Raw genomic sequence first — 27,154 nt, 5'->3', positions numbered from 1 at the left:
AAAGTTTCTGGATGATCCAATTTGATCCTCCCCAGCAGCCCTCTCCTGAATGCAAATGCTCCCTCCGCTCTGGCCCTGGCCTGACCTGCGGAGGTGGCAGCCAACTATTGGCCAGCAAGTCAGACACTTACCAGTGCTGATTCCAGATGCCAGCCAACCTGGGCATCCATCACAGAGCTGGCACGTCCAGCGGCCTCTCCGTAAATGTCAATGAGTCCGATTGTTTTCATTTCGGGCAGGCACTGGAGCTTGTTATGCTCAGCCACGCTCTGGCATTTCAGCACTTCTCCTTTGCAGCGTCTTTCCGAACAAGTGTTTGGACTGAGCAGTTTTTCTAAAGGCCCTGGACTACATCTGCTGAGCGACGCAGAAACACAAGCAGCCCCAGTCCCCCAAGTACTAATAAGGCTAGTGCAGGGGTAGGCAACCTATGGCACACGTGCTGAAGGCGGCACATGAGCTGATTTTCAGTGGCACTCACACTGCCCGGGTCCTGGCCACCGGTCCAGGGGGCTCTGCATTTTAATTTAATTTTAAATGAAGCTTCTTAAACATTTTAAAAGCCTTATTCACTTTACATACAACAACAGTCTAGTTAAAGCAGCAGAGTCCTGTGGCACCTTATAGACTAACAGACGTATTGGAGCATGAGCTTTTGTGGGTGACTACATGCATCCGACGAAGTGGGTATTCACCCATGAAAGCTCATGCTCCAATACGTCTGTTAGTCTATAAGGTGCCACAGGACTCTCTGCTGCTTTTACAGATCCAGACTAACACGCCTATCCCTCAGATACTTAACAGTTTAGTTATCTATTATAGACTTATAGAGAGAGACCTTCTAAAAACATTAAAATGCATTACTGGCGCGCAAAACCTTACATTAGAGTGAATAAATGAAGACTCGGCACAGCACTTCTGAAAGGTTGCCGACCCCTGAGCTAGACCATCTACTGAACACAAGTTACCTGACTGGAATTAGCTCAGGGAGAGGGAAGGTGACAGAACCCAGCAGAGCATAGGTGGATGCAGATGCAAGGAGTCCTTTGCATTCACAATCCAACTGCCACTTACGTGTCCACCTCTGAGTAGCAGCCAGGACGGCAGTGCAGCCTTTCCCTTGGACGCCATGGCACAGTTAAGTGCTCTGGCTTCTCGCATGCCCTCCACCAGGCCGAGACCAGCTCTGCAGCCTCACCTTCCCCAGGCTGCTAGGCCAGCTGAAATCTCCCCTCTAGCAAGCAAGTCGAAGTGCTGGGGGACAGGCTAAAGGCTTGGAAGAACAGCAGATGTAAGGGGGCAGCACGCACAGGAAGGATTCTGAGTCAGGCTTTGCTAGTCTCTGCCTCTTGCGATTCCTTCGCATGCCACTCACTGAGCTCAGGAAAGGTGGTGTTTTCAACAGGAAGTCTGATTTCTGTCCCAAAGGAAATACTTCTAAAAACTTGGCCAAACCACCTTTGGGACTTAACCCCAAAGCAACCCGTTACCTGAACTGACTGGCCAGCTCTGTGCTCCAGAGCAGGGGTTCCCAACCTTCTTACTAAGGCACTCTGGCTGTTTGGGGACCCACCATTACCTCTACTCCCCCCCTGCTCCCCACCCCAGCCCTCTAACAAGTTGCTCCCCTCCCCTGCTCCCTTCCGCAGCCCCAGCTAGGCCACAGCCAGGCTGCGATTGCCATCGGGCTGGTAACTGTCCACTAGCTCCTGGCTCCAAACACTTCCTCCATGCTGCTCCTGCTGCCCAGATCTGGCTCCCCACTCTTCTCAGTGGCAGATTAGCCACTGGGCCAATGGGGTCCATGGCCAACTGGGGTGCCCCTTCGCCCCACCCACCCAGCGCTCCCGCCAGGGAGCAGGGTCGGGGGCTTGCCCCGCTCCCCAGCAGGAACGCCAGGTGGGCAGAGCAGGGCAAGGCCACACACCCCGACCCCATTTCCCTGGCAGGAGCACCAGGGGGTGAGGGTGGAAGGAACTGCAGGTGAAAGGGCTAGGGAGGGCCTCCCACTTGCTCTGTCCCAGGCCCTATAAATCCCTAATCCACCTCCGACTCTGCTGCATGCTGCCCAAAGGGGGTGACAGCAGGATCCATGCTGCTGCCTGGAGGAAGCAGCCGGAGCTAGAGAGCAAACAGCCTGGTCACTCAATCACAGATCTCAAAGTCGCAATGCTCCAACAAAAACCTTCCAAACCAGACTCCAACGAGAAACTGCAGAACTGGAATTAATTTGCAAACTGGACACCATTAAATTAGGCTTGAATAAAGACTGGGAGTGGATGGGTCATTACACAAAGTAAAACATATTTCCCCATGCTAATTTTTCCCCTACTGTTACTCACACCTTCTTGTCAACTGTTGGAAATAGGCCATCCGGATTATCACTACAAAAGTTTTTTTTTCCTCCTGCTGATAATAGCCCACCTTAATTGATTAGTCTTGTTATAGTTGGTATGGTAACACCCATTTTTTCCATGTTCTCTGTGTATCTATCTATACATCTTCCTACTGTATTTTCCACTGCATGCATCCGATGAAGTAGGTTTTAACCCACGAAAGCTTATGCCCAAAGAAATTTGTTAGTCTCTAAGGTGCCACAAGTACTCCTCGTTCTTTTTGCTGATACAGACAAACACGGCTACCAGTCCGAAACCAGCCTGTCCCTGCCGTTGCCACCCAGACCCCACTCCCCACACTGCTGCCTGCCACCCAGGGGAAGTGAGAGCATGGGAGCACATGGGATCAACTGGTGGATTGGGAGTCAGAAGCCATCATTTGGGAAACGCGGTTCTAAAGGGGGCCTTGTACCAGAAGATCCCAGCACAGAGGTAGCTGATCTGCCACTGTTCAAGCCACTCAGATCACTTCCACATGCAAGTCACCTTCGCAACCCGAAATCCCCTTAACTCTCACCAAGAGGCTTTACTTTCTAGATACCAGCTTTGCTCTCTTCTACAGCAAGGATTTGTTCAGCTGCCATTCAAGCTACCTAAAGAGCCCCTTTAGGCAAATAATTGTTAACTAGGCAAACGGTTCTCCTGCCTCTCCAGGGAGAGAGTCTCGCCTTGGAAAGAGGAAGCCATCTGCAATGCTAGGAGTGCTAGAATACACATTTCAGGAGAGATGAAGAGCTACTTTTGGACCGTTTTCCCCACAGACCTTGCCTGCCCGTTGCTCAAGGGCAGATGGCTAAAGGTCAGCTAGGGCCCTTCCTAGAAACAAATACGGCACAGGAAGAGTTCCTGGACCTTGTGGATCCCCCCCCACAGGCTAGGGGAGGGTCCTTCAGCAGTGGGGGGCTTGCGCCCAGCCCATCCCCAGAACCCAATATGAGGCCTCTGCAAACTGAATTTCAGAACAGGGCTGTTGCAGTCCTGTGCTGTCCTGAGCCTACTGTCCACCAGGGGGAGCTAAAACAGTCAAACACAAAGACACACAAAGTTTAGCCTCCTGGAGAGATGTCTTACCTGTAAGCTGCAAAGGGGTTTTGAAAATATGGGGCTTGGGCCCTTTGTGCTTCTTGACAATGGAGAGAAGGCCTGGAAGGGATTTTCCCCCTTTTTTATAAAGCATCAAAATATCTGGAATGTAAAGTTTGATCTCCCCTAGTTTAGCTGGAGAACTACTGGGAGGCACAGGAGATGCTTATTCTGAGCTCTTAACACCTCCACTGAAGAGGTGTTGGGTGTTTAGCAAAGGCTTCCTTAATACAAAATGTCTAGAAATCACTGATGTACAAAGTGTTCAACAGTCCAAATATCAATCCCTTCCCCACATCACAGCTATCAACTCTCACTGGCTCTGATCATTTCACTAGCCCCCTGCATCAGAGCGTCTTCCAGCCTAAACAGGACCAAGGAAAACAAAACAAAAAAGTGTGTGTGTGTGAGGGGTGGGAAGGACACCAACTCAAACACCTGTTTTGAAAAATCCCTTCCAGGGCTTCTTTGTCCGTCATAAGCACAAACGCTACTTATCTGTGGTCCCAAGCTTGCCCCCTTTCCATAGTATCTGAGTGCATCACAGTCTGAAATGGGAGGCCGGGCAATGCCATCATCACCATTTTACAGATGGGGAAACTGAGGCACAGAGCTGCTAAATGACTTGGCCAAGGTCACAGAACAGAACTTAAAGCCAAGTCCTAGGCTAGGGCCCTAAGCAATGAGTCATTCTTCCTCTTTCTCCTCCTGTGCAAGTCATCTTTAAAAAGGTGAGCTCCCTTTTATTTTCTAGTATAACCTCTCCAATCACTTAGATAGCCAGTGTCACACCAACACGACTGGGAATCAGGAAGTGGTTGAGTTAAGTTGCTAAGGAGTTTATTACATTCCAGCATCATTTCATGCAACACCCTCATAGCACCAAACCAACATTTGCCCTGATTCAAGAATCTCCCCTAAAATGCCCATTCCTGTACGGACTCAGGGACTCTGCACACACTCCACAAACGAGACAGGCATACTTTGCAGAATGCTCCAGTGCCCAGATCTCTCGCCAACCAGTGACAAAAGGCCCCACGAACTAGCCAAAAAAGCTGTCAGTAAACCCCTCGGCTCCCCAAACAAAGGCACCAATGCTGTTACAGGGCCTGATCCAAAGCCCATCGCAGTCAGTGGAAAGATTCCCACTGACTTTAGTGGGCTTCGGATCAAGCCCTTAGTGGCCACCATGCTGATAGACCTTGTCTACACTAGCAAGCTTCGAAGCCATCTCTCATCACCACAGCAGGAGCCGTGATGGATGCTGCAATGTGAGCAGTACTTAGACATGTTTCCACTATGTATTACGTAAGTAAGGTTAAATGACCCTATGGTAAGTCACCAGTGTCCCCTCTATGCTACAACCAAGCCAGAAGCCTGGTCACACCAACAGTTGCTAGTGGAGTTGCACACCTGTGGGGAATTACAGCTACAATGTTTGCAGGTGCAGGCGCAGCCTTATGAAACCAGCAACTATCCTGGGCAATCAACCCTGCCCATAGTAGGTTTGTAACTACAGGCGCGCACACTGTGTCTGTCAGCTCTGGTCAATAGCCACTGGGCCCTCTGAAGAGCTAGAGACCACGATTCAGATTTTTCCTTGCAGGGTTCTTAGCTACTGCAAAGATTCAGGAGAGAGATTCCTCCATGTGCCAGGAGCTTTCCCTCTTCTCCCCCAACAAATTCTGTTGGTCAGATATTTGCTCTTTTGAAACACTCTTGCTCTCTTCAGGTGGTCTTCCACCCTTCTGCTTTGATTTCAAGTTATTTATGGAATGGCTCAGCAGAGAGTCAACTTTACTGACATTAAACTAGTTAAAATATCACCGCCAGCTTGCAGAAAAACTCCACCTGGTCGTCAGTGGGTTTCACTACTGCTGGGAAATTTAGGTCAAGGATAGCAGGACATGCTACTTTTAGGAAAAGTCCCCTGGGATCTTTATTGATCCCACAGAGCTCACACATGCTTGGGCTTTAAAGGTCTCCTTTGAGACACCCCCACATAGTGAACTGCACTGGATTCAGTTTTAGCTCCCTTGAAGGATGAAGGACCAAGTAATTCCTAACAGAGTTTAAACCTACAATTCCAAGGAAATGTGGCCTTTCAAACCTGTAGACCCTTAAGCCATGCACAAGGTGACCTAGTCTGAATTTCCCCACCACTTGAATATTGCATTAAAAAGTCTGAATTCTGCTTGGTGATTTTCCACACTGAATTTCTCTATTTTGATGAGCATCGATATTTTAAGAAGGAGACTTATGTTTTATTAAAATCAGGTACACCTCTTCCTTCTGCCTCCAGCCCAGGGATTTTTTGCTTGTTAAGAGAAACAACAGAAATTTCATAGGTTTGGGGGTGGAGGTTGGTTGTTTCAGGGCCTGATTTTTGAGGCCAGGCACCCAAATCCCTTAGTGACAGGCCATGGCAAGGGAATTGGAACTCCCGTGATGCTCTTAGCAACCAAGTGCGCAGTTTGGATGCCAGATTAAAGCATTTAGAAATTGGGCCCTGAGTGTGATTTCACAACAGCTGTGAAGGGCTCGTAACTGCAGAGCCAGCCTGAGCCATAGCTAGAGCTCCGGCACGCAGGTGACTTGAGGGCAGAGTGGAATCTCGTCTTAGACACAAGCGTTTATCCCCTTTGAAAAACACTCCAGAACTTCACCATCACAGGAGAGGGCCTCTTTCCACCCATTGCAGCATACCAGGTGCCTGGGGGAAGAGAGGATCCAGGCACCAGAGGCCACAGGAAAGGTGGAGGAGAGCTGGCATAGCGGGCTCCTGTACCACAGGGGGACACTGCTATGCCCAGCAGGGGGATTTGCTGCCTGAACAGGGCAAAGAGAGAACGCAACAGGACAAAGACTCCGCCCTGCAGTACTGACTGCAGCCCCTTGACCTTTTGGGGTCAGGCTGGAGCCACCGAAATATACCATTGATTGTAACTGTAATGGTCAGGTATTTGAGAGTCATCGGCGAATCCTAAATACCAAAGGGCCTTCAGGGGGGAAATTAATGAGTATTAGCTGAAACTAGTTTCTGAACTGTGCAATGCCAGACCGAGTAGAATGGGCCATTCAACACAGGAATCTGGGCAGCCCACAGCCAGTCCCCTTTACAACAAGTTAACAGTAAAGAGCTGCGGTCAACCCCACTCCTAAATGAGTCAATGCAAAACTTGCCTTCATTTCTCCCCCCTTCCCAGCAGCTCGGGACGGCCATTTGAACTTCACTACCCCATGCAAGAGTACCAAGTGAAGTAGAAGAGGGTGGGAAGCCAGACCCACCACTTGCACCCCCAACGCTTCTGTTAAGAGCACAGGGAGAAGTGGAGAAAGGTTCTTCTCCACATGGATCAATTTTCCCTTCTAGAGCGGCTGATGTTACAAGCGCTTGTGACAATCAGTTCAGCTTCAGGCAGGCCAGGCTGTTCCTGAGCTGAAGCACTCTAGACTCTCATAGAAACTCTATAGGACTGAAACCGTCATGCCCTGGAAACAGTTAATTTCACGCAGATGCCTCCAGGAATAGAAGCATTCGCTCTTGGGAGAGCTCACCACATTAACACGTTTCAGTTCAATTTTATTCCGCCTCTCGCTAGGGACAGGGAGTTGGAAAGCAACGAGCAGTTTTGTAGGTCACCGCCGTTCCTATCCACCTAGTTACTGGGAAGTTACAGCAGTGAACTTTACCTGCTCAGAGTGGCCTTGCCGAGTACATCACAAGCATCGCCAGGAGAGGGGCAAAGGTTAGGCTGCTGGGGCTGTGCCTAAGGAAGCTGGGATTTGACACAGCCCTGGCTGGCTGGACGACAGTAAGCACTACCTGGCCTTTCAGTGAAGAGTCTCCAAGCCTTCCTAACAGTCAATGATTAAGGCTCACCTGTGGGGCAACTCCATGATCCCTGGTTTACAGATGGTGACACAGAACAAAAGTTACGTGGCGTCCCCGACGTCACAGGGGATATGTCTGTCCTGCACAAACAAAGGTGGGTTCTTAGCCTGCATTAGCTAATGTGGATTAAAATAGCAGTGAAGACACAGCAACTCAGCTTTTAACTTCAGCTGCTCAGGTTCAAGCCCAAGCAATTGGCAGTGTAGCATATGCAAAGTGAGTTAGCGGGAGAGCTGGGACAGAACTTAGGAGTCCCCCGTTCTAACCATTCGACAATATTGACTCCTACTGGTCTAGCTCTTTTCTAAATCTCTACGATCCTTTCATTTGTTTCCCCTATAGCTCCGAGGGCTTTTCTAAAGCAAACAGATGTCTTGCTGCAGAACCCCCCGGGCCAGGGTTTTGGTTTGCGCTGGATCAGTGACCTGCGGGTGACATTCACGTGTCACTGCATTACGAGTTCTCGGGCTGCAGCTGGAAAACCTTTCCCAAGTAATAAGGCACCGTGACTGCTCCCTTGGCTTCTGCTAGGAGTCTCACCGGGAGTCTGTTTTGCTGCTCTGATTCTGGGGCTTGGAAAGTTTCCAGCCACGTGTGAGCTACGAAAAGGAAGCGAGTGAGAATTGGGTCACACAGATGCAGAGATTCGGTGGCTCCGAACTGACTGGTTTGCTCCATTCTTTGCCACGTGTCCCGCTAACGCAGGAAGAGCACTGAGAGCTGTGGCTTCTTGTACGCCCTGCTGTCCACAAGGGAGATAGCAGTTGGGTGGAGTCACCATGAGTTGAGCCAGTGCAGGAGCCCTGGTCACTAGTGGTTAGAGGCCCTGGTCATCACTGAGAGAGCCTGGTATTTCTCCCTGCGGAGCCCATGCAGGCTGCCACCACCCCAGTCCCTCTCCTCGCCAAGAGCACATACCTCTCAAGATGTAACACAGGATTTAACTCACTACCCCTAGACTCGTGTCAGAATGGGGCCAGAGCCATGGGCTGCCCAGGGTACAAAGGAGAGCTGTGCTGGGTTCTCTCAGTCTGCCAGGAGAAGGAAGGTGTGGACCCCACCTCCCAACACTTTCAAATTGCAGGGAGCAGGGGCTTGATTTCTGAGCTTCACTAGGCTCCAGATCCCACAAGCAACTGTGGCAGAAGCTGAAAGACCTTGACTGCCACCTGCCCCCTGAACTTCAATCACAGCCACCAACCAGCTTCTGCTTCTTCTATCTCCTCCTTTTAAGCCTCTCCTCTTTAAAGGAGTCTTTCCATCCCCCATAGATCCTGCAGGGGGGAGATCATCCGTTTGGCTGAGCCTGGTAGATACTGCTCCGTCCTTGCACCAGAGAGCAGTGGGATGGAGTGCAGCAGCCATGCTGCAAGCTTAGCCCTGAGTTCTGCCTGCTGGTAACCTCTCTCAGCTCCCCACTGTCTGTGTACCCATTCCTCCTGCACGTGTCTCACTTAAGCTCCCCCTCTGCTTCCTTTCCCACTAGCCTCCTCCCCCAGAATGGTGCTCCCAGTATTAAGCACAGCCCCCAGCATGGAACTGACACAAGGCTGCTGAGCCAGAGGTGCCGTGCTCTGTGCAAGAGCAGAAGTGGTGTGAGCCTCTGGTTCTACTGCTGCTCAGAGCAGGTGGGAGATTCGCTTGCTACTCCTTCTTCCACACTCACAAGATCCACCTGGTTTTGCTCAGGCACAGAGCAATTCCCTGTCTGAGCAAGAGCATTGTGAAACTGACCAGGACCCACTTGGATGCTGCCCCTCTGCAGGCACCAGTGAGGAAGTGCTGTGTGTGGGGAGAGAGTGGGAAGGGGAACTACGTGTTCCTAGCTTCTGTTTGCCAGAAGCTGGGAATGAGCGACAGGGGATGGATCACTTGATTTGTTCATTCACTCTGGGACACCTGGCATTGGCCACTGTCAGAAGACAGGACACTGGGCTAGATGGACCTTTGGTCCGACCCAGTCTGGCTGTTCTTGTATAACTATCCGGAGAGAGAATACATAAGAGGGAAGATGAGACACCCACCATCCTGAACCATATTTAGACTCCCAATGATATTCGCTTCACTCAGCCTCCGGCCATTGCTGGCTCTCTATAGCTTTCCAAACAGTTGTGTGGTTCTGGAAATTAACTAATTCCCAGAAAACACTGGGAAGCAGCTTCTTCTCAAGAGCGGCTAGCCCACCGCACAGCGATGAAGCACTAGGTCAGTATGAAAGTTCAGCCTCCTGGAGAGAAGCACTTGGAGAAGAACTGAGAGCCAGAGTCAAGAAGCATAAATAGAACTCAAAGGCCAGACTGCGCTGCGGCACACGTGGGAAGCCGGGCACTATTTTGAATGCTATGTGGCAAATGTATGCAGAGCCAAATCCAAGAAGGGGGCTGGGTGAGAAGGGAGATGCTCAAAATTAGGAGCTGAGCTCAAGCAGCATGAATGATGAAGAGAACGGCTTCTCGGAGCAGATGGGAATTGCTTGTGAAGAAGGGGGAGGGGGGAATTCACCACCCTGTGCAAGCCACGTGGCTGCAAACTAAGTGTTCTTTCCCCTGCTATGATCCTACAGGAGCTGGAGACATCTCATCATGGGTGGGGTAGTGTCCATATGCCTGACACAGCCTCCCAGGGATCAGCAGGCCCATGCTGGGGAGATGGACATGCCCTCTGTCACCTGCACTGACTAAGCCTAAGATGGTGCTGGTCCTGTCCCTTAAGGGTGCGGCCCTGCCCACTGCTGCATGGGAGCATGGTGAAGTGAGGACGTGGGGCACAAGGGAGTCTGATCCTGATTAATGAGAGGTGGCTGCAGCCAGGCTACCCCATCTCATTGCTGCAAGGAGTGCCAAGGGGGAGTGCAGAGCTAAGCGCTTTATTTGCGTGAGAGCGATCAAAGCCCACGTTCCCTCAGATGTGGTCATTCCACGCTCAACCGAAAGGGAGCAGGTGGGAGTACCAAATGGCTTGAGATTTAGGAGAGCGTAACTGACGGGAGATGTGCTCATGAGATACCCGTGGACTGGAATGGTGGGTAGACACAGGCAGAAGTGCCAGGGAAACTTCTGCCCTGCAATGGGGCTGGGAGTGGCCTGTATACGTGGGTGGGTAAGAGTTGCACTGAAGAGGCCTTCACCATAACAGAGTCTCTCAAGGTACTTTTCTGGCCCCCATTCCCACAGTATCTGAACCTCACCATCTTTAATGTACGTGCTCACACACACAAACACACCCCTGTGGGGACGGGCCCAGCTATTACCCCCGCTGGAACTGAGGCCCAGAGAGACGAAGTGACTTGCCCAAGCCTCTTGTTCACACAGTCCCTGGCAAGCGCCTATTCGGCACTATCCAGAGAGCAGAACCAAACCTGCTGCAGCCATGTAAAAGCCACGACCACACTGAGGCAGTTTATGAGAGGCACTGGGATGCAAGCCCAGGAACCCAAGGGCTCATCCAGCCGGGATGCTAAATGCCCTACATTTACACGGCACTAAAGTTTGGGGAACTAACACGTTTGGTTTTTTCTTTATTTTTCCCCCCTGAGAAGAGAGAAAAATATTTTTGTTTGATCTCATTTTTGCATTCAGCTAGCTGCTGGGGATGCGCATTATTCATAAGCTCCTACTAACCAGGCTGGTGGCGTTGAATTTTGTCGGGGAGGGGCTGTGCAGAAGGAACTCACTCTAAATTATTAATAGCCATTATCTGAGCCCCCAACATTCTTTCAGGTGACTGCAGCGCCACCCAGAGGCAGACAGCACTAGCTACAGTCAGCTCAGCAAAACAGCCCCATTCAGATTCTGCAGGCCAGGAATCTCTCAGTTCTGAGCAGCCCCTTTGAGCAGCGGGCACCCCTGCAGGACTTTGGGCCTGAGAGCCCTTATCCAGTGAATCTGCCGCTCCTCACCCAGTTCTACTGATCCCTGCAATGACACAGCCACGCACACATTTGAGAGGAGGTGGGGAAAGGGTTGTCACGCAGGGGGTTTCAATGGGTTCGGGGCTGGATACTGAAAGAGGAGGAGAACCAGTCTAGCTGGCAGAGGGGCTCAAGAGACACTACTCCTTACTGACTGCCCTGAAGTAGCCCTTCTCACTCAGCAATGTCAGCAGCAAAGTTGTTCAGCAGAGCCTGGCTTTCCAGAGTGAGAGCAGGCTGAAGAATGGCAGCCCAGCCTCTTGTACTCTTCCCTACAGACAGCTGAATATTCCTCTCCAAGTGTGGCCGATTGATGCCTATTACAGGGACCACACACAGGATGAGGTCCTCATGACAAGGCCGTCTTGTTCTTGGATCTCCCCGTCACACACCATAGGGGACTGGAAGATCCAGGCTGCTAAAAGAATTTCCAATGCAGCTACTGCAACGCCATGTCTGCCAACACTCCCCATCCCTGAAAGTGTGGCTTTTCCTGAAATTGCCCCCAGTGTCGCTCCTCTGACGGGGCAGTCTGTACTGAAAGAAGCCATCTCTCTTCCTGCTTTTTTCGCTTTGAGCCATTCTTTAACAAACAGGACAATACCCACCGCAGGTAGCCTTGGAAAATACAACGCTGGAGAAGCCCTACACAATCAGTTCCCTTCCAAGCTTAACCACACTCAGTCACTGTAGTAACACTAGCCACGCAGACCTCACACCAGCCAGGAGCTGTAGACAAGCTCTGCTGTAGAGTTCCCTGAAGATCCTGAAGGCTCAGCCCAGGTCATAGATTCATAGATTCTAGGACTGGAAGGGACCTTGAGAGGTCATCGAGTCCAGTCCCCTGCCCTCATGGCAGGACCAAATACTGTCTAGACCATCCCTGATAGACATTTATCTAATACTCTTAAATATCTCCAGAGATGGAGATTCCACAACCTCCTAGGCAGTTTATTCCAGTGTTTAACCATCCTGACAGGAACTTTTTCCTAATGCCCAACCTAAACCTCCCTTGCTGCAGTTTAAGCCCATTGCTTCTTGTTCTATCCTTAGAGGCTAAAGTTAACAAGTTTTCTCCCTCCTCCTCATGACACCCTTTTAGATGCCTGAAAACTGCTATCATGTCCCCTCTCAGTCTTCTCTTTTCCAAACTAAACAAACCCAATTCTTTCAGCCTTCCTTCGTAGCAGTGGCACTGAAACTACAGCACCCACTAGACAGCGCAGCCGTTTGCTGGATACTTAGTTCAACCGCTGTTTAAGCACCTGACTGTCCCATATGGGATGGAAGTTCCAGGGCCAGCCCTTGAACACAAATTTATCAGGCAGTCAAAAGGAGAGACCCAGCTGGTCTTCGACATCATGAGGTTGCACAGGGAGAGAGTTTCTCCCTGAGCTCCCACACCATCGGACTTGAGACATTCAAGCCAACAACTTCAACTGCTCTTGGAAACCAGTGCTGCTCACAGAACCCGGCTGTAGCATGCTCATTCCAAGCCTCTCAGCTAAGCAAGTGTGGGCCTGCTCTTTTTGTCTCTCCAACAGACACTGTACCCGTCAGCTCACACACATCCACAACAAGATGCATCCTACGCCCACTGCGTCAATCTCCTTCCCTTAGTATCGCTTCTAATTCGTCTTGTTTATTTTCCCCAGTCCAGACATTTGTTCATAGGACTTTTTTTTAATGGGGCCTTAAGCGCCCACCCTTAAATACTCATTACTCCCAGCAACTACTGTCCTTATAGCAAGAGGACAACTCAGAAAGTCAAACCTTAGTCCCACAGACTATTAACACAATCAATCTGAAATTAAACCTGAGTGCTAGTAGCTTGCATTTAGGTCTTTTTTGCACACAGAGATTTAATTTTTCAAATGTATTTTTAGAAAAAGTCGGTTTTAGCCATGTTAGCCAGAGCAGCGGCTGCATGGCAGGCTCAAGGGATCTGCCACTTCTAATAGGTTTTTTTTGTAAATTTCATGCTAGTGAAAGGTGCCAGACTGACAGCCTAGGAGAATGAAGGTTTTATGCACAGGACAACTATAACTCTGGTAGCAGAACATCATTCTTTTCTTCCGTTCTCTTTCTACTTTCCTGAAGCTCGTGTTCCTTTCTAATCTTCCCATCCTTACTGCATTTGGTCCCACATGGGAATAACCCAGCAGCCCCCAGAGTGCACTCCTGCTTCACATCCTCTGTCCTAGCAACCAGGAGGCAGAAGGCCACCTGGTTCTTTTATGTGGATCAAAGATGTCTTGAGTCAGACTCCTCACTAGAATCAAGTTGATCAGTCTCTCTCTTTCCAATGGCCTTTCCTCACTGGCCTCATTCATTACCAACATACATCATGTTTACCCAGGAAACCTAGAGGTGGAAGGCTCACTGCTGTCACCAAGCCGCTCAGTCACTTGGTTCCAGCTCCAAGGGATCACTCTGTCCCATCCTTCCACTTGCTGCTGCACAAACTCAGCATGCAAGCTACTTAGACTGTGCTGACAAAAAACACACTCTTCCAGCTGTCCTATTCTGAAGCACCAAAAGGCTCTGGAGACCCATCTGTAGCACTCCTAAGAGGAAAGCCACTCCAGACACTCATCAACACAACCAGCCCTTTCAGCTTGTTCCCTCGTTACACGCATGCCAGCCCTGCTGCAAAACCGTGGCACGCTGGAAGGGGATAAAAATCAACACAGCCCACTATGCTGGAGAAGCTTCCTCTCCACTGCAGCCAGCGCATGTACAGCAGCTTTTCAACCTGCAATAAGCAGGGGTGGGGGGAATAGGAGGGAGCTAGAGACTTTACGTCAATGCAAGGCCTTTTGCTTTTCATGCCTTTCCTCTACCAAAGAGATAGCGTTTGGAGACAATGATGCAAGGACTTCCCATAATCCTTTGCCTGCAATATTCTGATCTGCTTATGAGGGGATGGTCCTGCCAAACACACTGTTGCTTGGGTAGAAATAGGAAGAAAAAGCACAGCCAAGGGGGCGGGGAACCATCTTTCTCCATCTCTGGGAGTCCCGGCAGTGTCACACCACCCTTGGCCTGCCTTTGGGTGGTGGCTCTGCTCTTGAGGGATGCCAGGGGACTGAAAAAGAGCCCAGCCTGCTAAGCCCTGAACTCTTACCACCCCCAGACTCATAGGAACGAAATGGTCCGTGTGCTCTGGGTTGGGGACGCGGGGCACAAGGCCATGATATGAGGAGCTGGACATTAGCCTTCCACCCCCAACAACAACAATGTTTTAATAGACACAATATAAAGTAACTGGAGGAGCAGGGAAGGCTATATATTCCGGATCCATAACTCATACAGCAGCTCTCTCAAACCACAGGAAAGGTACATTAAGGATCACACACACACACACCCCACTATAAGAGCCAAAAACCACAGAGTTATGGTAATCCTTTTCTTCCATTCTTCTTTCTTCTGGCATTGTCTCCTCAGAGAGAAACATGGAACATCCCCATCCCTGAGGATTAGATGGAAGTATTCAGCCCAGAGAGACTCACGTGTGGCCTTTAATACTTCATTAGCCTGGTGTCTTATTAACGCTTCTTTGCTGTTTACCGTTAATTTAGTGCTGCTGAAAGCTACTGAATGGATACCGGAGACTGACAGCCCCTGTCACAGGGACAGCCCAGGCAAGAGAAGTGCAAACTGCCCCCATCTAACCAGCCTGACATCGCTGTGGCCCATTCAATCCTTGGCATCTCTTAGGAGGATGTCAGTAAAGGGGACCACACAGGCCCCGTTATGAAGTGGACACCTGTCCATTAATTATCAGACTGAATTTCATTTCACAAAGGCAGTTAAAGAGCCACTAGCTGGTAATGATTTTCACTCATTAATCTGCTCTAGATCTGAATGGCTGATCTAGAGGCAAAATGCTTTGTATGCCATCATTTGTCCCCTGTACCATCCAATCCCTCTCCACCATCCTCACATCCCCTGGTCTTTGTGGTTTGTATGGGATGGGCAGGGCAGGGCAGCCAGCTATCCAAAGAGCTTGCCCTGATATATTCCCAGCAGTAGCTGTGCTTCTAGATCACTCAACATTCTAGACCAGCTCCTCCAGAGTGACAAGTGGGTATTACTTGGAGCAGAGCCCAGTTGAAACAGACACAGCTCCTCCCCACATCACCACTCTAGGAAAGGGGAGACATTTTGACTTAGCCTTGCAAAGGGTCATTTGCCATTGTTTTAGGAGAGCCCAGGCCAGCAGAATGCTCCTCACTCACACAGGGGTAACAGACGTCTGCACAGAGGCTTTAAAACCTGGCCAGTTCAAAAACGAAGAGATTCCAGCTTTGCTCTGGAATGTACGTGCTGGCCTTGGCCTGAGCCAGGTCACTCTTCCACAGGGGAGTGAGAAACCCCAAGGAACAAAAGAAAACAACTTGACCTTCTGGTCCCATTGACACTGCAGCTCATACAAAGGAGTGAAACAATCAGCTTTATATATGGCTTGATTACTCAGCTGGTGTGCACCCAGGCCTGCAGCCTAGGCTGGGACAAGGTCATTTGTTTTGCTGTGCAGATGGACCCTAACTGCGCTGGTATAACTAGTTTGGCTGGTCCTCCCTGCTCCCAGTTCTCTGTGTGGTAACCTCCCAGAGTTCACTGCCCCAAGTGTGTCTGCTCTCAGTGCATGCCCAGAGTGCTCAAAGCGGACTGAGGGAGTTTGAAAGCGATGGGAGTTGGGTACCTAACTTCCCAAGGCATTATGGGACAGCTGCCCAGATTTTCCCTTTATGCACTGATCACAGTCAAGTAGAAGAGTCCGTGGAGATGCACAGGTAGCACCACATCCCATACTGGGAGAAAAGATGCTTTGTGGCCTTGTCTCGACTGTGTGTGACCTGACTGTGGGGGAGGAAGGCCTAGCGACCTGGCTGAGCAAACAATTGTACTGCAGTGTTGTGAAGAGGGAGGTGCTAACAGACCACCTCCTCTGCTTAGAGAGGAGAAGAGAGCAGCCAGACTGAAGTGCCCAGAAAGGAAACCGAATCTGAAGGCTTTGCCATGCTTCTATGAACCCATGTCACCTCCTCTGACTGATGGGCCTGACAAGGCTGGGGCTGCCCTGTGTCCACACAACACAATTATCTCTGTTGGGAAGAATCTAAACACCATCCTGGAGAAGTGCAGCCTTCCCACAACCCCATCACCTCGCGAGCTAGGACTGAGGACTAGACTCTATTCAGAATGAGCTGCTTAGGCTTGCAACAGACATAAGGGAAGTACCATAACAAGAAACCCTTACTTGGGCAAGGCTGATGGCTGGGACTCCACTGGGGCAGCTGCTCCTGGTGGCTCTGCGGCCGCAGAGCTCTCTGCCGCTTCAGCTGTCTCCTCTGCTGCAGTGGGCTCGTGAGGCCTGGCGGCAGCACCATCATCTGAGCCAGGGACTGGCTCTGGTGCCGAGTGGATCTCAACTTCCTGAGCTACAGCAGGCACTTTCGTCCTCTCCGCTGCCGCTTCCTCCTCCCTTTTCCTCATCTTCTCCACAAGCTCCCGCTGCTTCTTCTCATCATCCTGACGGGCCAGGTGTTCAAAGCTCCTGAATGCCTGAAAGAGAGAAAGCCAATCAAGCAAATAAGCAGGCAGCCAAGCCATCAATCCACAGCTAATATGCGTGTATCTCAGAAGTAGACGTGGTGCAGGGTTTGCACCTTGACACTAGAGGCACTGATATAGTTCAGTATAGCACTGCTTCTAATAGGAAACTGGTGACAGAAAGCAGGCCTGCCTGGAGCAAGCTGATAGATTCTTTAGGTAACATAGGAATAAGCAAATGTATTCTTCCATTTTCTGCGGACTGTGGGGTCATTACTCTGAGGCAGCTCACCGTGGCTGCAGTTATCCTGAGACACATACACCGTGCTCTCTCTCAAACAAACATTACATTGGTTCTCTCTCTTTTTTTAATCTAAAACAGAAATGGGTTGGGTTTGCTTTGTGTGTGTGGAAAACAGAATGGGAGGCCACTGGGGGGAGGGAGGGAGATCAGAAGAGAGGCCAAAGGAGGGGTGATTAGAGAAGCCAGCAGCTTCCAACCTGCGCCACGCCTGCCTTCGTTTTCAGGTGCAATCTCGCCACTCCCCAGCCCACTTGGTCTTGGCTACTTCGCCAATTGTACCACTTCACCCCTACTCCAACCCCACACTGTTCCTCCCCTCCGAACTCCCCAGTTCACGTGCTCACTGGGCTTTGTTCTTAAATCTACACCTGCTAGTACTGCTGCCCAGTCACGCTAGCAGAAAGCTGACGGAAGTAACACAGCAACATTTCTAGAGAAGTCAGCAGTTCTGGGAATAGACACTGGACGGAGGAGCCAGGCTACAGGCAGACTCAGTCTGAAGGGCAGAGCTCTCTCGAAAAGAGTGACATTGCCACCAGCAGCTCCTCCGGAGAAGCATTAGGGCAAAGAGCATGCTAGTGCAGCCACAGCCTGAAACCAGGCATTGCCACTCCAAAAAAATCCCAGCGAGTGACTCACATGTGCTATTCATAGAGACCCACCCGGCCAGCTGCATTTCTATCATGAAACACAAACCAGCCCAAGGCAGAGCATTCAGAGACGAGGCTCAGACCGTGCCCTTTAAATCAGGACAGGACCCAAAATCCTGAACTGAGAAGGGAGGGTGACCGCTGAACTGGTCTGCAGCACAGTACCACTGGGAGCAGTGTCTCGGCTCTGAATGCCCATGGCTAGTGGAAAGAAACAGCATGTCCTGGAAGTGACTGAAGCTGGAGCCCAGAATGGCCTCTCTCTGGGGAAATTAAGATTTAGGCTACTGTGCAGTGGTTTGTTCTCACACAGTCATTAGACCTGAGCTACTCCTCAGGGGGAAACATGACACAGTTTCTCATTTAGAAGATACACATTCTCTCCTCAACAGGCCGTAACACTTACTAGTCTGTCACCTCATCTGGCTGCTCCACGTGCACAGCAACTTACCTACCTAATTCCTAGTACAGGCTGCAGAGCTCTCCAGTGGAGTCTCCAGGCACCCTCACCTTTGGGGGCTCACAGGCTACAAGTCCAGGGACTAGATTCTGTACTTGCCTTGGGTCGCGCAGGACAAGCAGGGGGAGGGCAAAGGGGGCTTTGCACAAACAGGATTCTGGGCTGCCCCTGCAGACAGCACAGCCCCTAGCATGAGTTAGGACCGCCCCAGGGTCTGCTCTAACTTACAGAAGTTGGCTACAGTTGTTGATGGGCTTCTCTGAAGCTCTGAATTCTTGGAATGACTCCCCTTACCATCTCTGGCTACTCATCAGCAGTCTCTGATGGCAGGGGCTGCACATGGGGGTCGCAGAAGGCTGTCTATGCTAGCCCTGTACTGAAGATACTCCCCAGGGGGCTGTTTTCCCCCCTTTCTGCCATCAAAGCAGCGGGGACAGGATCTGAATCCCATAATGCAATGTTAAGCTGCAATGCATGTTAGGACCCAAGGTCTCTGCAGATCTCAGTGCTCTATCAAAAGCAACGGCAGCTGCACTCTGCTCCATTTTCTGGACAGCAGGGATGCTGCTCTCAAGCTGCTGTGGTGAGAGAGGCAGCGGCCTTAGCAGGACAGAGAGGGAGTTGCTCTGAGTGGCTACTGCAGCTGGGCAGGGAAGCACAGAACTACAGTGACACAGCTTCCTTGTGCGCTCCACCATCACCAACCTTAGTATAAGCCCACTGCCTACGTGGTCCCCTCATGCCCCTTGGCTCCTGCCCCTCAGTATGGCCCTGTTTATTGAAACATGATCTGCAAAGGAAACAATGGGCATGGGCTTTGTTTGCTTCTTTATGCTGCCTAAAGCCCTGAAAAGCCACCTGTTTACTCAAAGAGGGGGTTACCTGGGTTTTTTAACTGTCTTTTTGAACATTAGAAATATCAGACATTGCCTTCCCTGGTTTTCCTGGAGAACTGCTTGGAGAACAAATGAGATTACGACATCACAAGAGACCTGTAACCTGAGCAATTGAGAGGGAAAGGGATTGTTAGGCAGACTGTTTAAAACTCATTAGTTTGCCTCTATTTTTGTTCATACCAATTTAATGTAGACTCCTGCGAAACACTTGGAGTGAATGCTCTCCCTGAAAAATACATCCTGTCCATTCACTGGGGGATGAGAAAACTCCCACACCAGTTCTCTGGTCCTCCAGCAAAAGGCAAGGAAGGCAAGGCTTCCATGTTAAAAACAAGAAGGAACAAAATATCTTCCAGGTCTCCTTTGTCCGTCATGACTCAGTAATAAGAGAGAGATCCATTTTTGCTCCTCTCTGCAGGTCACTTCTATGCTGCTTTGCCTGCAGCTCTGGAGTACCAGCTCCAAGCAGAGAGAGCTTTCTCTAAAGCAAGGTGATTCAAACTTTCCACAGCATCACTGACTTGGCCACTTTGCAGGCTGGGTATTTTAGATTAGTGTCTGTGCATTTATGCCTTCACATAAACACCATATTAAATGGGGCTGTGTTTATTTCAAATGTGCACTTCCAGATAAGGCATGCTTGTCCTGCACTTCACTGGAACACTATACTCAGCATTCAATTGTTAATTGAAAATTAATGCACATGTGTAGCAGGCAATTTCCAGTTCCTTAAAACGTTATTATGATAAGAAACACTTAATATCTGACACTTTTCTAGGGGCTTTTATGAGTCTCAGAATCCTTTGCAAACATGCACTGAGCCATACAACACACCTGCAAGGTAGATAATTAAGATTCTATTTTAACCAGGGGAGGGAATCCACTTGCTCAAGGCCACAAAGCAAGTCAGTGACAGAGCCAAGAATACAGTTCCAAATCTCTTGAACCATAGCCCTCTGCTCCAACCACTAGGCAATAGTCCTTTCAATCTTACTTCAAGTGAAATAGCCTTGGGTGAGGGAACTTTTACAGACTATTGATTTCTAAGACATCAAGCACAGCTCTGTAATGCTGTATGAACAACAAACCTTTCAAACCAGCTGGTAAATATTGACTCCTGATTGATTATGTATGCCCCCAAATTGACATTTAAAATGTAAGCTACCAGGTTTTTTTGAGTATAAAACAAACTAGACTGTAAAAAACCAACCAGGTCTTCCCCTATCTCCCTTACTCGGATCACCCATTGAGCCATTTTTGTTTTAAGCATTCCAAAGAAAGCCTTCTCTCAACGTGCCCATCAGCGTAGGACTCCAGAGCCAAAAGGCTGAGGCTAAGCAGGGTGCGTTTCAACACAAAATGAGAAGGCTGAGAAGCTCCGTGTGAAAAGCAAGGCTTAGAAACAGAAAGCAAACACTGAAACCTATAGGAAAGGTCTTCGACCCCACCCTCTCAGCCAAGCTATGGTCAGATCCACACACTTTTCCCTCCAAAGGTGTCTCTCAAATTTCCCCCCTTCTCTGTCAATATCACTCTGACTTCTCCTCTTGCCTTGGCTACTGCAATCACTCCCTGCCAGGCATTTTTAACACCAACCGTATCCCCTCCAGTGTGTGCAAAATGTTGCTGTCAATATCCTCTCTCATGCCCTTTCCTCTGAGGAGTTCACCCACCATGCGTCATTCCAATGGCTCCCCACTGTACTGTGCATCACATTCAAACTTCTTATCCTCTTCCATCACGTTGCCCTTGCCCACATCTCTGAAGTGATCCTTCATGTGCCCTCCTCTCCAACAGCAGCACCAACCATGATCCTCCCTTTGTCTCGTCTCCCCAAACCTATTTGCCCGCACACCTTTCTCCCCTCATTCCAATTCCTCCCAAAACCTCATGATGTGGAACCTCTAAGACATGACAGGAGAGGAACGTAACCTGCAAATAACAAAGGAATTAAACAATCAGCTCTATACTGATCAACCTCACAATCATCCTTCCCTTTTCCCTTCACTCACCATCCCCTTTGGGTGTTTATAGGGCTCACTTGTGTCATGGCATACAGACTGTATGCTCCCCAGGGCAAGGCCCAGGTCTTTATTTGGTTGTGGAGCGGCAAACATTTCTAGAAGCTTGAGAAATAAATACAAATAGTAACTCCACTCTTTGCTAGGGAGTCACTGGCCATGTGCAAACTGCTCATGTAATACAGCTAGCCCCACTCAGACCCTGGTGTAAGAATGCCACTAACCCCCATCACATGCCACCACAATCACATGCATCCGACGAAGTGGGTATTCACCCACGAAAGCTCATGCTCCAATACATCTGTTAGGCTATAAGGTGACATGGGACACTTTGCTGCTTTTATTAACCACCACTATACATCATGAGAACAACTGATGAAGGGCTGGTCCAACCCTCAGGGTGCCAGTGTCATGAACAACAACTGTATTACTCTGTGAGGGAAACCAACAAGGATCTATGCTGGCCCACTCAGATTCTGGTGTGAGAGAGTCATTAATGCAATGCTGTCCCCATCCTTTCAGTTCTCTCGGCTCATCCTGGACTAACAGGGCAGAACTACACCAGTGAAGTCGCCATGGGGAAGCTGGAAGTTCTGGCAGCTGGGACAGAGATGGTCGGGGCTTGGGGCACTTGCAAAGGGGCGGGAGGCCCTTTAGGACTGTGGTACAAGCACTTTGGCTGGATCTTTGTGCCAAATTGATCAGCGAAATGGTTAACTTTAGCACCTAGAGCGTCATCTGTCGGTTTCAGCGTTCACCCCCCTATTGACAGACGTGGCCCACTTCACACCTGCCCGCGCCATTGTCTCAGGCTGCCTGCAGACTCAGGCAGACATCAGTGACCCCCTGGGCGAACAGCTCCTCTTACAGCCAGGAGGCTAGAAACTCCGCCTGGCTGCAGGGAAGCCGGGGTCACGGCTGCGCCTGGCGAGGCCCCGGGTTACCTTGAGGGCGATGCTCTGCGCCACCCCGGGCGGGAAGCCCAGCCGGTCGTCCGGCCGCAGCAGGAGGCGGTAGAAATCCGTCTTGCGGTACAGGAAGCCGAAGAGGACGCCGAGGAACTCCTGGACGTTGCCCACGTGCTGCAGGATGCCCAGCAGCGCCTGGTCGTACATGTCGGTCATGGCAGGAGCCAGGTCCATGGCGGGGCCCCGCAGGGCTCGGGAGCAGCGAGGGGACCGGGCCGGGGGCCCCGCGGGGGGAGGGGCTGGGACCCGGAAGCGCGAGGACGGGGTCGACCCCGCCGAGTCTCTGGGGCGCGGGGGAGGGGGAGGGGAGGCTCCTCAGGGCCAGACTCCTCCGCTACCAGGGCAACCCAGCTTCCTCCTGCCAGGCACTTCCGGTCCCTCAGACAGGTCCCGGCGGCGACTTCCGCTCGTCCCATTGCTAAACGCTCCGGCCGGTAACTGATGCCGTTGCCATAGAGACACGGCCGCAGATCATAGAGTTGAGACGACGAGCTAGAGCGTCGCAGCAGCGCGTGACCGATTTGGACGCCATCTTGGTAGTGGCAGAGCCGGGGCGGGGTTCCAGGGATTGTCTGCCCGGCGCTGCCCCGCTCTCTCCTGGGGGTGGGGGCGGGGCATTGTGAGAGGCTGGCCTGGGGGCCCGGCGTAATGGGAGGGGTGGCCTGGGGGGGTTGCAGGTGGGGCTAGCTCAGGGGTTCGCAAACTGGGGGTCAGGACCGCTCAGGGGGGGCATGAGGTTATTACATGGGGGGGTGGCAACCGGTCACCCCAAACCCTGCTTTGCTTCCAGCATTTATAATGGTGTTAAATATATAAAGTGTGTTTAATTTATAAGGGGGGCAGGGGTCGCGCTCAGAGGTTTGCCATGTGAAAGGGGTCACCAGGACAAAAGTTTGAGAACCATTGGGCTAGATGGATAGAGCTGGGGGCCACTGTCGGAATGCGGCTGGCCTAGGGGATTGGGGACGGGGCATAGGAAGGGGGCGGGATGGGGGGTTGAGGGGAAGGGCATTGGGTGGGGCTGGTTTGGGGGCATTAGGGGAGGATGTTGGGATGGGGCTGACCTGGGGGAGCAGAGCTGGCCCGGCCCCCCAATTCTCCCCAGCTGCACCTGCCTCCCAGCTTCACTCTCATTCTGTAGGTGTCATTTCTCATCCCATCCCAGACTAGTCTGCCACCAGGAACCCTCCCCAATCCGGGGCAGCCTGTGCCTGAGTCTGCAGAGAGCCCGAAACAGTAGCTCTGATGCACATCTCCTGCCACATCACTGTCCGTGGATGTGTTGACTGTGGAACGAAGTCTATAGAAATGAGAACACAGAACGGCTTTGTAGCTGGGAAATGCCTTTGAAACTTTGTTTCCCCCTTTCTGTTTATTTGCCCACAAATTTCTGCTTGGCTTGCTGCAGGGCAGGGACCCTGGGGGACACTACTGATGCTATACAAAGCCCTTCAGTCAAGAACCAGGACTGAGCTCTACTCCTATGCAGACAGCGAGGTAGACGATGAAAGGGAGCGCTGGAGTAGCAATGGCTTTTTTTTCACATAGCACGGCTCTTCCCAAGGCACAGAGGCAGGAACTTCCCCATTCATCTCAGTGTTAACTCTGAAACATAAAAATCCCCAACGATGGGGGATTCCACACTGTTCAGCGACAAGCCCTTCCCGTTTTCTGGATCCCACCTGCTGTGGCCCAGTATCCCCATCCATTGCTCCTTGTGCAGCCCCGCTGCCATCGGCCCAATCCACTGGCCTGTAGTTTGCTGTCACTTCTTGCCCTGGCACTCGTTTCCCAGGTGAAATAGCTTCTTGGTTGGAGCCTCATCCCATCAAGGGCAGAACAGCCTGGATTAGTTGCTGATCCCTTTTGACTGCTCAAGGCCCTTCCTGTTGGACCTGCTTCATGGTCACTCCTTTCCCCAGGTGGGACACTGCCGCTGTGCTGTAGCTTCATGACTGTGCTCTAGCCACTCTTCCTCCAAGCCACGTGAGTCTCCAACTGATGCCATCTCCCCACACTCTACATCTCCCTCCTGCAGCTTCACTAGGTGTACCCTTCCAACAGTTCCCACCCAGCCGCACCTCTCCTGGCCTTCCCTGTGGTTCTGCACAGCAGCCTGCTGGGACCCCACCCAGTTGGCTTTATCTAGCTTCCTGGGCTGCCCCCAGACTGCTAAAGGCAAGGAGGAGTTGGCTTAGCTATAATGTGGGCCACGCCGTGATCCCTCACCCTCATGCCCTTTAAAAGATCCAAGGAGGCATCAGCCCGGGTCAGGAACAGATTTACCATGAAACAAACCATGCGGTGGCAATGGGCCCCCCCACAACATGCAGGACAAATATCTGACAACCTGCCCCCGAGTCCCAGCTGGCAGTGCAGCAGGGCGCAGGCAGCCTGCATACTGTGGCCGGTGGCCCCACGCCGCTTCCAGAAGCGGCCGGCAGCTGGCACATCACTACATGATGGTAGGGGGAGAGGGGGAAGGAGGTGGCCCTTCTAGGTACAGCTCACCACCCTAGGGTTAAGGTTCCTGTGGGTCAGGCTCCTCACCCTAGGGTTAAAACAAACCTAAGTACATCCTCACATAATGCCCAGTTGTCACAGAGTCCCCAGGTGATGCTCTGGAACTGCTCCCCACAGAGCCAGTCAGGACTTTGGGGAGCCTCCTCTCCCTTAGAGCAGACTGTCTTCAGCAGGGGCGGCTCTAGGCATTTTGCCGCCCCAAGCACGGCAGGCAGGCTGCCTTCGACGGCGTGCCTGGGGGAGGGCCTCCGAAGCCGCGGGACCAGCGGACCCTCCGCAGGCACGCTGCCTGCCGCCCTCGCAGCACCGGCAGAGCGCCCCCCGTGGCTTGCCACCCCAAGCATGCGCTTGGCGTGCTGGGGCCTGGAGCCACCCCTGGTCTTCAGGGCAAGAAGCTCACATGGCTTCACCTTCCTGGGTTTGACCTTTGAGCATTCAGCATATGCCCCTCTGTGCGCTTCCTACAGAGAGTCCACCCAGGCGGGGTCCTGGGGAAGCCAGAGGGTCCTGCACGCACCCTCACTTTGCAGTCAGACATGACTCTCAGCCCGCCAGTAAAACAGAGGTTTATTAGATGACAGGAACACAGTCTAAAAGAGAGCTTGTAGGTACAGAGAATGGGACCCCTCAGCCAGGTCCATCCTGGTGGGCCAGCGAGGCAGACAACCCCATCTACACTCACTCCTCATCCCCAGCTAGCTCCAAACTGAACTCCCCTCCAGCCCCTCCTTTCTGGCCTTTGTCTCTTTCCCAGGCCAGGAGGTCACCTGATCTCTTTGTTCACCTTTAGCCATCCCCTTGCGGGGGGGAAGGGCCCCGGCCATTTGTTGCCAGGAGACAGAGTGTCAGCCATTTATGCATGCTGGAGACTTAAATGCATTGGGGAAACTGTGGCACCCACACAGTATTCAGAGTAAACATTAAAAACAGTCCCGCTTTGTCACAACTGTCAAACTGGAACTAGCTGCCAGGGGAAGTTGTGAAGGCCACAAATGTAACTGGGTTAAAAAAGAATTAGATACGTTCATGGAGGATAGGTCCATCAATGACTATTAGACAAGATGGTCAGGTATACAACCAGGGCCGGTGCAAGAATGTTGTGTGCCCTAGGCGAAAACTTCCACCTTGCGCCCTCCCCTGTCCCCGAGCCTCTGCCCTGAGGCGCCCCTGTGGCAATCAACTTAGGCACCGCAAGCCTGGGAGGCGGGAGTAGTGAAGCAGCAACCACGTGCTTAGGGAGGAGGCGGCGCAGGGGTGAGCGGAGGTGGGGAGTTCCCCTGCGTGCTGCCCCCCCCCCCCTTACTTGCTGCAGGCAGCCCTCCCTCTGCCTAAATACCAGCGGTGACCGGGGCGTCTGAAGATCCAGCCACTGTGGTCACTGCTGAAGAAAATGCTGCCCCCCAAATCCTAGTGCCCAAGGCGACCCCCTAGGTCACCTAATAAGTTGCACCGGCCCGGTATACAACACCATTCTCTGGTTGTCCCTAAACCTCTGCATGCCAGAAGCTGGGACTGGAAACAGAGGGTTGATTCTGTTCTGTTCATTCCCTCTGAAGCATCTGGCACTGGCCACTGTTGGAAGACAAGATACTGGGTTAGATGGACCCCTGCTCTGACCCAGCATGGCTGTTCTTAAGTAGTTAATGTTCGGCACCTTGGTTTGAACATTTTTGTCTTTGTGGACATAGGCACTGAAACAGGAGATCCAGAATGAAGCGGGCTAGAGGGCCATGGCCCCATCACTTTTAAAAGTGAAAGGGCTACACCCTCCCTCTTCACTGGCTGAAAGGGTAAGCGATGGGGAGGGAAAGGAGCAAGCAGGGGCAGGGCCAGGGCCATGATTTGGGCACCAGTGTGCCTTCCCCCACTTTTAGGGAACACCCACTGCTCCTGCATGGAAAAATCTAACCTTGTAAGGGAGCCAGCAATACCTGTGCCACTGTGAGATAAAGAAAATCTTGGCAGGTGCCAGAGAAAGTGGAGGGAACTACAAGCCCATCCCCCTTGGTGCAGGATGCATGTTACTGCACCTGGCAGAGTCCCATTAGAGTTTCCTCAATACTACTAGGGAAGAGGAAAATAAGCCAGATTCTCCCCTGACTTATCCTAGTGTAAAACTGGAATAAATCTGGATTGTGCTGCATTTATTCTAGATTTACACTGATGTACGCAAGATCAAAGTTGGTCAATAAGCATGTTTACAAGCATAGGCACCAACTTTCCCTCTTTCCTGTTGGTGCTTGACCTCCCTCTGCCCCTGGCCCCACTCCAATGCTTTCCTCAAAGTCCCCACCACAACTCCACCCCCTCCCTGCCCCTATTCCAACTCCTTCCCCAAATCCCCACCTCTTCTCCTAAGCGCCTCCTCCCAGAGTATGCTAAAGTTGGGTAGGAAGCACTGGGAGGTAGGTGGAGGAGCGAGGACATGGCACACTCAGGGGAGGAGGAGGGTGGGTGGGTGAGAGGAGCTTGGCTGCCAGTGGGTGCAG

The 27,154-nt window shown here is 51.5% G+C and overlaps 1 protein-coding gene across 1 annotated transcript in view; it reads right to left on the bottom strand.

The window, feature by feature from the left end:
- The window catches only part of NUDCD3 (NudC domain containing 3), a 56,994-nt gene extending 34,442 nt beyond the window's left edge, over nucleotides 1–22,552 (bottom strand). The window contains exons 1-2 of the mRNA XM_039524728.1: nucleotides 22,119–22,552; nucleotides 16,551–16,855 (exon numbers count right to left, since the gene is read on the bottom strand). Coding sequence (XP_039380662.1) covers nucleotides 16,551–16,855; nucleotides 22,119–22,316 — 503 coding nt within the window. The 5' untranslated portion in view covers nucleotides 22,317–22,552. The remainder of the gene's footprint in view (nucleotides 1–16,550; nucleotides 16,856–22,118) is intronic.
- Nucleotides 22,553–27,154: the final 4,602 nt, after the last annotated feature.

This window comes from Mauremys reevesii, linkage group 2 (genome assembly GCF_016161935.1).
Source record: "Mauremys reevesii isolate NIE-2019 linkage group 2, ASM1616193v1, whole genome shotgun sequence".
Lineage (NCBI taxonomy): Eukaryota > Metazoa > Chordata > Testudines > Geoemydidae > Mauremys > Mauremys reevesii.
Note: the sequence above shows the minus strand (reverse complement) of the source record. Positions and strands in the feature narration are given on the sequence as shown.